General features: G+C 40.5%; 1 protein-coding gene across 1 annotated transcript in view; it reads right to left on the reverse strand.

Annotated features, from left to right (window-relative positions):
• Positions 1–12,131, reverse strand: part of ERGIC1 (endoplasmic reticulum-golgi intermediate compartment 1) — an 87,550-nt gene that overhangs the window by 20,305 nt on the left and 55,114 nt on the right. Inside the window, exons 6-7 of the mRNA XM_042447521.1 lie at positions 11,505–11,629; positions 4,627–4,731 (exon numbers count right to left, since the gene is read on the reverse strand). Coding sequence (XP_042303455.1) covers positions 4,627–4,731; positions 11,505–11,629 — 230 coding nt within the window. The remainder of the gene's footprint in view (positions 1–4,626; positions 4,732–11,504; positions 11,630–12,131) is intronic.

The raw sequence follows: 12,131 nt of genomic DNA on the forward strand, positions 1-12,131 counted from the left end.
TATCCTGATGGTGTCACTCTGGGCTTTGGGTTCCCCCTTCTGTGCACACGCACACCCAGTGCTTTCCACACAGTAATGCCTGGCTGTGGCACTCCTTTTCTTCTTCTCCTTTTGAATTTACTCTCATGCTAATGTTTCCCTCCACCACTTTCCTGTGTTTCAGATACTGCATGACAAAGGGAATGTATAACTCTTCCCTGTCTCTTTCCCAATAGCTTCTCAACTTCTCTTCTACAATTCCTTCTACTTCCCCCTACTCTTTTTTCTGGAACAACCTTCAACTCTTAACCACTAGGTTGCCATTTTTCCTAGTTAACCTGCACTTCTGGAAATATTCTGATTCTATTTCTTTTCCTCCTCTTTCAAGTAATTCAGAGCGGCCATCTATAATGTTTACATGTCTCCATTCCTGGGATAGCTGCTCTGGACAGACAGTAATCAATCCTCTGACAAAATACAGTCAGGGGCACAGATGTCAAAGATTCCCTCAGTGCATTTAAGCTACATCCCTGCCTCATTTGTTTTTTGGGAGTGACCGATTTCCTAGACATGCAGAAGTAGTTTAGACATAGAGAGAGATGCTTCTCAAGTTAGAGTGGTAACTGGGATGGGAGAGAAATAATGAACTTCTTATGCTTCAACAACCACAGTTAATTAGAGTCACACACTAGCAGTTTTCTGTGGTTCAAGTGTATACTCAACAGAATTTTAATACACAAAGGGATCATCTAGCAACTTTGAGACTAACAGTGTGAAAGAAATTGTAGCATCAACTTTTGCAGATCTGTTCTACTTCCTTAGATGCTGAAGAAGTAGGCTAGGTCTATGAAAGCTTATGCTATAACTTCTTTCACAGAGTAAGGGGCTCAACAGACGGGAGGCTAAATGTTGCCCCTGTTTGTCCTGGATCATTGTTGCGGCAACTGCATGCCATGGCAACGATCTGCTCCCTCTTGGGATCAAAAAGAAGCTGCTGTAAGCAGCTTCCTGGAAAGGCCGCCATAGTGGCACTTGTGCACCACCATGATGCCTCTTCCGGCCAGCAGCATTTGGGTGCTGTAATGCACGTGCATCATAATGGCGCACCCCATATGGACAGGCACGTGCCAAAATGGCGCCCAGAGTGCACAATAGGGTTTGGGAGCGTGTGAATGCTCTGCCCTACCACAGCCTTAGTTTGCGGTTAGGCTGGCACAATGTGCCGGTCTGTACCATCCCTAAATCTCAATGGTGCTACAAGATCCCTTTGCATACTGATATTCCAGACTGACATAGCTATGGACCTTCTTACAATGGAGGAATCCTGCTCAGAAATGGGATTTAAAGTAGATTTAAAGTAGAAAAAATCCGCAAATGCGGAAGGTCTTTCACATAACATTTCTGCAAAACAGAAATAACGCAAAAATAAAGTGAACATAAAGGGGACAAAAAGACACCTTTTTACCTTTGGGAAGTTCTGAAAGTAAAAAGGTGTCTTTTTGTCCTCTTTACATTCATTTTATTTTCGCGTTATTTCTGTTTTGCAGAAACACATGTGAAAACCCTCCCGCATTTGCATTTTTTCTGCTTCTAAAATCCTGTTTCTGAGCGAGATTTCTAGTGTGATAAGGTCCTATGTCTCTGAATTTTAGTACATAAGGCAGGGGATCCAGACATAAATTTTCACATAGGAATACCACTTGCACTTATCAAAGCAAAGCAATATAGTATATACATAGAAAGAAGTACCTACAGATACCTCCTACTGCATATAAACAAACATTTTACCAGCCCTAGTTGCATGCTTTTTATTTATTTAAATATTTTAAGGCATCTCTTCTACCAGATGTCCACTAACATATGCCATTCCTAAGATAGCATGCAAGTGTATGCTGACACAAGCACACAATGAGACTAAGAAGACATAGTGATGTCCAAGTGATACACTTCGTCTGAAGATCTGAGAACTAAAGTGTGCTCTGAAATTAAACCAACAGTTACCATGACATAGTGCACTTATATGGAAATTTGAAGACAGTCTCTTCCAGTTCTCCAGTTGATTCGGATTTTCCATCTTATTTGTGAAAAAAACACATTGTACCTTCCTTAACCTTCTGGTCTTGATTCTCCACCCACAAGGTGGTATAGTCTTCCCACTAACACAGAGCCAGAGTGCTTTCATCCTATTACTTATAGGTGTTGGAATGAATATGATAATATGTTAATGCCTCTCAAGGAAAGCGAGAGCAATCGAAGAGTGGACTACAAACTGGGTAGGGGGAGATTACAAAAAATATTTTTTGGAAGGCACAGGCATTTGTGGAGACAGGATCAAGTGTATTAAAATGCCTATGCAAAGGATCCAAGACTGCAGAAATTATGGTTTAAGAAGCACAGATAGCAGGCATGGTGAGTAGGCGTGGAGAGAAAAAGCATTACTCCAATTGCATGAAATTAGGTTATGAGAGGTGGAGTGCAATGATCCATCCCCACAGAGAAACCAGGAGTTATGTAATGTTATGCAGCTCTTCATATGACACCAGTTACAGTACTAGGCAGGCATATACATTTTCGCAGCCTGTCCTGACCTAAATGAGAAGTGCCAAATGAAACCTCTTTTCCACTTTGATTTCTCATAGAGGAGCAGGAATAGAGATAGATTAGGAACAGCCTTCCCTGTTATTCTCTAACTATGTTGCACTACCTCTCCCATTATGCCCAGCTAAGCATGGCCAAGGAGGACTAGACTGGCAAGTGATATAGTATAGCAAACAATGGACAAATCTTTGTTATCCAAACCTGCACCACTGTAAACAACAACTACACATGCCCATGGATACAACTTTCACAGGTGGTACTAAGACAACAGACACACACATATACATCACTGGCTGTGCATAGTCAGGTAAGCTCAAAATGTTCAGAGAGCCCTTTTATATCACACAGATATAGCACTATGATTCCATTTCTATGCAGTTGCATCCTACGGAATTCTGGGGCTGGTAGTTTGGCCACAGAAACCAGGGGAGCTCTCTGGCTGAGGATTCTAAACTCCTCACCCAAACTGCAACTCCTAGGATGTTGCCATGGCAGTTAAAGTGGTATCAAAGAGCTATATTTATGTAGTGTGAAAGCACCCAAAATCTCTACGAAGATAAATACCAAAATGGCAGTGCTGGAATAGAGATATGTTATGCTGGATTAACAGCACAACATGTTATACCTGTTCTAGAAGAGCTATGCATTTTTCTTCTCTCTCCTCCCACGTGACCATTTATTTCCATGCCAAGCGCAAGCAACTAAGGCAGAAATAAAGCACTCAACCAATAAAAAGAGAGGGAAAGAGAGCAGATGGGGAAAGGCTGCCTGTATGTACTTGGAATGTGTCTTCCATTAATACCTACTCTTTTCAGGAAAGGCAATAGCTCCATTCATACCCTAAATCCACAACTGACCAGAAAGAAATGTTATGAATTTCACCAAACATTCCCATGATCAGAAATGAATACAGACCACATAAAAACACTTACAATGGCGGGATATAGACCGCCATATAGTACGTATTCTATACGTACTAGGGTTAGGAAGGGGCGGTGCTTCCGCACCCCCCTAACCCTAGTACGTATAGAATACGTACAACATGGCGGCGCCCCTTCCACATGGGGGCCGCCATGTTTACGTACTGGACGCATAGCGTCCAGACGTGTCGCGACGCCTATGACGTCGCAAATGCGCCAGTGGCGCCTCGCGACGTCATAAAGGCGCCGCAAAAAGAAGCTCCAAAATGGAGCTTCTTTTTTGCTCCGCGCGGAAGCCGCGCGGTTTGGCTCCTGCGGCTCCCTCGCGGAGCAAATGGCGCCGGCAGGAGACCGGTCTATATCCCGCCAATGTGTTCCTACAACCAGTCAGTGCAATGCAGCTTACTCAAAGTACCCTAACATGTTATGGTCAATGACTCTGAAAACTACATGAAACCAGCATGAAAACTATAGTCAGCTTCCACTGGCAAATGTGAATGAGCAGAGAATAAACTGCATTGACTGAAACAAGTGCTTTCAACTTGTTAAAACAAATAATTAAGGTACGGGATATATTCTTTGAGTAGATTGTTTTCTTCAATATGTTTCAATGTACAGGCTTTTTTAGAATGCCGTCCCCTACATGACATAATTCTTTCCTAGATGAGGCAGCCTGTTTTGTTTTCATCTTGCTCCACCCTTGCTTCTTTTCAGCTGTAAACCAGCATCCCAAATTGCACTTAATTGCATAATAACCTACTTCAAGCAGCTGTATTTAACAGACAAGAGGAACACACACAAGTGTGTTCACTCTAAAGCAGCTGCATTGTGCAAGTTACAAAGCCTGCACAAGTCTATCCACATGCAGTGGATCCCCATATTACAATACATATGTATGTACATGCAGATCATATATATTATTGTATTAAATATGCAACAGAGTGGATCTTTGCCCAATACTTTCAACTCACATAACAGATACTGAAATGACATTTCAAGCTGATAATGTAGCTTCTTCCCACTTTATCACCTTTCTTGCCACATAAAGCAATTCAGCAAAAAGACAGCAAAGGAGTTTAACAACAATGTTTCTCTTCTGCCCTCTTAAACTGTATTTTTCAAGACTCACCTGTAACTTGTCACCAAAGGAGAGTTTGTGGATGACATGTGTCATGTCAGGATTCTGAGGTTGTGCAGTGGCACTGTGTGTTGAAACATGAAAGTTGCCTGGAACCTAAAAGCAGCCAAGAGTTCAACAATGGTTAGAATTAAAGTTCTTAATACTGAATGGGCTGTACAATGTGAAACACACAGCTAATACTGAAGACTTACATCATTTGGACCTTCTACATCTAGAGCCAATTAATGCCTCATATGTATGTTAAGGACTAAAAAAATCTGTGATGCCTGAAGAGCAAATCAAAGGGAAAAAAGAGGTCTGCAGCAGACTATTATAGATGAGTAGTTGAAGAAAGTCCAGGTGAGGAAGTCAGTTTTAAGGGAATGAATGAACAACTATGCATAGACAAATTATCAGACTCCAAATGCTATGTGTTACAGATAGAAGCACATTATAAAATTTTTAATACAAACACCACTACAAAAACGCAGCAAGGAAGAGGGAGCAAGAGTGCGAGTGTGTGTGTGTATCTGTATGTGTAGGTATGATGCTCTCAGGTTATGGCTTCTAAGCCCACTATGAGCTTTTTGTGGGTTTTTCGGGCTATGTGGCCATGTTCTAGCAGAGTTTCTTTCTGACGTTTCACCAGCATCTGTGGCTGGCATCTTCAGAGAATGCCCACTCTGAGCATTTGCACTACTCTGCAAATGAAGGAAAACAACACTGAAGGTGGCCACAGTCAGTATCCATCAGTCCAAATCATTAAATCTGATTTCATATGCCTTATTTCTTTATTAGTAGAACTTGTACAACTAATATACTTTATTATACTTTATTAGTAGTATTTGTACTCCTGATTACAGTTCATTTTTATTATAATACTGCACACTACTCTGAATACTTTTTACAGAAAATTAGCACATACAAAATACATTATTATTAATAACAAGAACTATAGCTAATTCCAGTAATTTCCTAGGTGCTAAGAGCAAGTAGTCTTCCTCTCTAACCATCACAGTCAAGACCAAAGAATTAGGCAAAATCTGCTTCCGGCACTGCCCCCCTCACTTGCTTGGTCAGGCTGCAGTGGGACATTTCAGTGTGACTAAGCAACATGGTATCATTTCTGGTCAGAATTTTGGCTGATTTTTTCTTTTGTTTTTTGGAGGGACAGGTTTGGGAGCTCGAGGTAGGAGAGGGGAAGCAAACTGTTGCATGTTAAGGTGGTTTTAGTGAATTTTGGCTTGCTTTCAGGCAAAAAAGCAACAACTCAGAATCAGCCTGAATTTAAATATATATATATATATATATATATATATATATATATATACACACACACACACACACACACACACACACACACACACACACACATACAGTGGTACCTCGGGATACGAAATACCCAGGTTACGAAATTTTCGGGATACGAAAAAATCCCATAGGGAATTATTGTTTCGGGTTACGAATGTTTTTTCGGGTTACGAAAAAACTTTTGGTGCTTTTTTCGGCTTTTTCGCACGGAATCGCGGCTTTTCCCCATTAGCGCCTATGGCAATTCGGCTTACGAAGGCTTTTCGGGTTACGAAAGCGGCCGCGTTACGAATTAATTTCGTAACCCGAGGCACCACTGTATATGGTATGGGGGCTTTGGGGAACTTCAACAACCACACTAAGCGGTCCCATAGGCTGCCCATGGGCCACACTTAGCTTGCCCCTAGCCTAAGGGCTCTCCATTTATACATGTACTTCTTCCATTCTGATCCAGCATTTCAGCTCCTGATCCTGTGCAGTTCCTGAGCATTTCTCTTCATGTCTGAAGTTCACACAGCAATGATAAACACAGGAATTGCTCACAAGCCAATGTTTCTGTCAAGCAGCAGATTAAGACCCTTGCTCATACACTGATCTGCCATTTGGGAAGGCTCCATTCAGCCATCACTCTGGACAGCCTTTTTTCTCAAGCAGATCCTTGCAAGCATCAAAATTCTGTTCTGTAACTCTCACTCCTAAGTGCAAAACTAGCTAGTCAAATGAGTTTCTCTGCACTTTGACTCAAGTAGACATCGTTTGTGAAGATCAGCTCAAAGGAAGAGTTCCAGCCATGAAACACCAGCTTCCTCCTTCCTGAACAAATACATGATGGGGAGGGCCCTGAACAGCTTGTCACTTGACAGAATGGGGCACAATGCCTACCTTGTAAACTCATCTAATCATCATAAACATTCCATCTTGCCATTGTTCCTAGCAAACAACTTCTTGGGTCCATGTTACTCCCAATATCTGTTTACTTCTGCCTTACAATGCCTAGAAGCGAGTTAGAGAGGAGTATTTTAATGCAAGACAGCAGCACATGAACCAAGGGCCTGTTTGGGCAAATAATGAACTTAACTGCATGACTGAACCAAGGCAAGACTTTGGCTCTTTCCATCATAATGAAAGACACCTTCTCAACCACACACACCCTAACAAAAACCCAAATAATAGGGAGCTTTTTAATCCCATAAGAGCTTGTAGTGAACCTCTTATGTTTTAAAGACTAAATTCTCTCTCTCTCTCTCTCTCTCTCTCTCTCTCTCTTCCTCTTTGTGTGTTTGTGCCTTCAAGATGGCTATTGATTTAGAGAAAGTGAATGAATTTCATAGGGTTTTTTTTAGGCAAGGAATCCTCAGAGGTGGTTTTGGCAGTTCCTTCCTCTGAAATGCAGTGGGCCCTCCACATTCACTGGGAGTAGGGACGTAGGACCCTAGTGAAAGTAAAAACAAACAAACAAAAACCCTGCAAATAAAAAAAAGTTTTTTAAAACCTGCAAGAATACCTCTCTAAGCATCTCTAGGTCCTCCAGCACAACATAGAATTGTGTTGGAGGACCTACAAATGCATAGAGAAGTTTTCTCTCTAGGAATCCTAGGTCCTCCAGTGCAAATTCTGGTGAATGTTGGCCATATAGTCATGCTGGAGCACCTAGAAATTCCTAGAGAGAACATATTAATCAAATCCATGAATAATCAAATGCACAAAAATCAAAGCCACAAATGTGGAGGGCCAACTGTGTAGCCTACATAATCTGGTATTCATTGGTGGTCTCCCATCTGAGTAATAAATCTACTTAGCGTTCAAGGTTAGATGAAGTCTGGTGCCTTTGACATATTTAGGCCCTTTCCCACTAATCTTCAATTTCTGTTTAGCCACCAGTTACACTAGCTAAGACAAAAAGCAGTCAAAGGGAAGGAGAGAGCCTTATATAGTACACTTGGCCCTCTGTATCCACATATTCAAACATCCATGGCTTGAAAATATTTAAAATTTATACATTCCAAAAAGCAAACCTTGATTTTGCCATTTCATATAAAGGTTACCCTTTTACTATGCCATTGTATTTAATGACGCTTGAGCATTCATGAATGTTGATATCCACGGTGGGTCCTGGAACCGAACCTCAATGGATACGAAGGGCCCACTGTACAACATAATGAGACATCCACATATAGACTGAGCATGGGTGGGTTCGGCATGTTACTTTTAGGTATGCTCTAACATGAAATACTAGGAAGAGGAAGCAACATAATTTTGTAGCCTGTGGTGTAAAAATGAGGTGTGAATTGGGATTACATCTTTATTATGCCAGCAGTATTCCACACACTCCCTCTCCCCCACCCTGTGGAGTCATAAACTGCATTACACAACTTTGCTGCATTCTCTTCTAACTAAGGGTGTTGCAAGTATTTAGCCAATTAAATGGCTAGAGAAATTTATTGAAAGGCACCTCAACTACTCAGGCAATAAATATTTAGATGTTGTCTAAAATATATTAATTATTATAATGTATGTATAGTACTTATAAAATCTCAGATAGCGGGGGGGGGGGGGGCATTGGAAGAGGCATTTTCACTTCTCATGAAGAAGGAATGCATTTATTGTGTTTCCTGGAATACATACTGGGGAGGAGGAGGGCTTTTCTTTTCAAGACACCTGTTCTTCATACAGAAATTCATGCCGATTTAATGGATCAATAATGGTAATAACCCAGCCACCAATACCCATGGTATATGTCTCCTAAACAATTTCTTCTGTTGCTGTATGGACTATACAGTCGGCCTTCTGTATTCACGGATTCTTTACCCATAGATTCAAGAATTTTTGTCATGAAAATATTCCAACAAAATGTAAAGAGCATGGCCACATAGCCCAAAAAAACCCACAAAAAACTATGGATGCTGGTCATGAAAGCTTACGACTTCACATAAAGAAACCTTGATTTTGCCATTTCGTATAAGAGACGCTATATTACTATCCATTGTATTTAATGGGACTTGAACATCCATGGATTTTGGTATCCATGGGAGGTCCTGGAACCAAACCCCAGTGGATACTAAGGGCCCACTGTATCATGAAACTAGTGATCCTTCAGGTAACTTACATAATGATAATAACAGTTGGTACACATGTATGTGTAGCTGTTTCAAGCATACATCTATCTTTTTCTAAAAAAGTAAGTAAGGTCACATCCATATTAGCACTCCTTGTTATACTTCTTTAGCTTCCCTAAGCATACAGGTGTGCTTGTGCGCGCATACACAAAAAACTGAAAAGGGGGCATTTTTGCAGATGCTTACGCATCAGTGCATTAACAATATGGGTGTGTACAATTCATGGGTGCTTACCACCTCATCACTGACTAGTGAGAAGAGGAAACACCTTCCCCTTCATGGTGAACAAGATACACATGAATCACCCATATGGTTGAACTAACAACACTTATACTAGAACCACAGGTGACAGTGCTGGGGGAAGCAGGGCCCACTAACAGAGGAGGGGTATGGTGTATTTAGACAAAGGTGGACAAAGTTGAAGCTCACAGGATATAACTTGCTTTTAAAAGCATACCGAGGGCCACCAACTGGAGCCTGATACAAATACATACATAAATAGAATGAAAGTCTTCTGAGCCTAGGAATTGAACAGCAGAAGTGAACTCATCTCACAGTCTTTCCATACAATAATCTACTCATTCTCCAAACCACCTCCAAGTTTCTTTATTTCAGAAATATAATTTAGAGGTTTTAAGGAGGAGAGTCATATTATTCAACATTAGGAATCAGAAATCCTTCCTACTCTACGCAATTTACCACAGGATCTACCACTAGATCCAAATCTACCTTCTGGTGGGTAGCCGTGTTGAGTGTTTTCATTTCTCTCAATTTTTCTTTATCCACCAACAACCATAGTTAAAACTGAACTTGCCGCCTCATTTACATACCAACAGAATTTTGAATTTAAACTGACATTCTCACACAAATGACTTACATAGGTCTGTCTCTGGGCTTTCCACTCCACCAAATGCATCTGAAGTAGTACTCTCAAGTCTACGAAAACTCATACAGTACTACCAACTTATTTATTTCACTTAGTCTCAAAGGTATTACAAGATCTTTTTCCATACTGATTTTCCTGACTAACACAGATAAATCTTTGAATTCTTTGCCCCATTGTTATGCTACCATTGTCCCTGTGTTATCCTTTGCTGTTTGCAAAATACACAAAGAACAGAACAAGAATGATGTTTAATAACCGGTAGGTACATCAACTTGCCATTTCAAGACAAAAGAAAAGGCCATTGTTTTTCCAGCAGGTGCATCAGATTGCAATTTCAAGGTCAGAATGACATGTTTATTCATGATCAGATTTATTCATGAGAAGGCATCCCAACTGGCCGCTTGAAACAGCAAGTCCTGCTTACATGTACTGTATGCCCCTTGCCATGATTGAGTAAACACTGCAGAAAATACTGAAAGGAAATTCTGATGATATTGTGATTTCTTGGACCACATATAAATGTTCCAAACTCAGATGTTAAGTACTTTGGGTACTGTATTGGCAGGAAAGATGGGATATTAATATATATTATGATTAGATTGTCAGTTGTTTTATATCATATTGCATCAGTTGGCTCTTTGTTGTTGTTTTACATTGCAAAGTACCATGCACACTAATTGTACTATACAGTGTGCCCGTGCCATACATGGGTGCACTATACACGGCTTTCAGCTTATGCTGAAGCCGCACAGCAAATAAATGAATAGTACGCATGCCACGAACCCCATTATATTCAATGGGCTCAAGCATACAAGCTTTTTGCCTTACGTGTGTGTGTGGGGGGGGGGTCTGGAACGGATCCCCCATGTAAGGTAAGGGCTCACCGTATAAGTAAATGATGATAATGATATAAATGAAGGAATAAATAAATAAATACATATGACAGAAGGTATCCATCAAGAGGTGCACACTAATTTTAGCTATTTCTAGAATATTCCAAGATGTGTCCTGGATAAGAAACTGCTCATGTAGATGACCTTGAAGTGCTGGCCCAGCAACAATCCTGTTTGATCTTCTCTTTGAATTTTCTTCTTCACAATTTGAGAAGTGAATTCAGAAGCTTTCTCTCACAGCAATGCAGCAAACAAAAGTGGACCCAGAGCCTGGGGAAAGAATTGACTCCAAATCCCCAAATGCCCCAGTCTACATGTGGCCAGGAGATTCTGTGAGTTATAGTTTTAAAAAAATCAACTTTCCATGTTCTGGGGCCCTTTCACATTGCACAATTATAGAACTGTGATTCCACATGGCTACCTCTTATGGAATCCTGGGGCTTGCAGTTTAGGGAACAATTTAGAATTCTCTACTAGAGAATTCCCAAACTACAAAGCCCAGGATTCAATAGGATGAAGCCATGAGAGTCATAGTTGAGTCACAGTGCTACAGTTGTGAATTATGAAATGGCTACTGGGATGAACACATTCCTGGCAGCTTATTAAACTGTACAGACACCCAATAGTTTCTAATTGAAGCATGCAATATTTCTCTGATAAGGGAATAGGATTGTAACTTGCCTTATTAATGCTGAAGTGGCCTTCAAACCTACATCCATCCCCATTATTCAAGGGAATTTTCATTGAGTTGTCAATGTGGCCAACTTCATGTCTTCCCATTTCATCTTGAATATCCAAACCAATCACTACAGGGTCAGATTGGGAAAAACAGGAGAAAGAGAATATATGTGTCAAAAAGCAACCTACTAGAAAGAACAATCATGAAAAAAAGAAAACCTCAAGAAGTATATGTGTGGTGTATTTTTCTCCTCGCCATACAAAAATGAAGCAATTTAATTTAAACTACAGTTCCACTGGTCAGACAATTCACCATCAGCAAGTTTTTCCTCCTCATCTTCAAAGTATAACATCGGTTACATGGTATCTGCCAGCTGATGGGTGCCCTCCTAATCTGGATTCATATAATTCTATATAATATGAACATGTAAATTCAGGCCCCGCTGTACAGTTGCAGCGATTTTATTAAAGAAAGAAACCAAAAGAGACCATGTTTTAAGAACCTAAGAATGCATATATTTTGTCAATGAGAATGGACATGATGCCTTTAAACCCAGCATGTACTCTGAGACTTTCTCAAAAGAGTTAAATCTTCAGAGATCTTTAGTTGTCCATCTGCAAAATACTGTT

This window comes from Sceloporus undulatus, chromosome 2, assembly GCF_019175285.1.
Source record: "Sceloporus undulatus isolate JIND9_A2432 ecotype Alabama chromosome 2, SceUnd_v1.1, whole genome shotgun sequence".
Classification (NCBI taxonomy): domain Eukaryota; kingdom Metazoa; phylum Chordata; class Lepidosauria; order Squamata; family Phrynosomatidae; genus Sceloporus; species Sceloporus undulatus.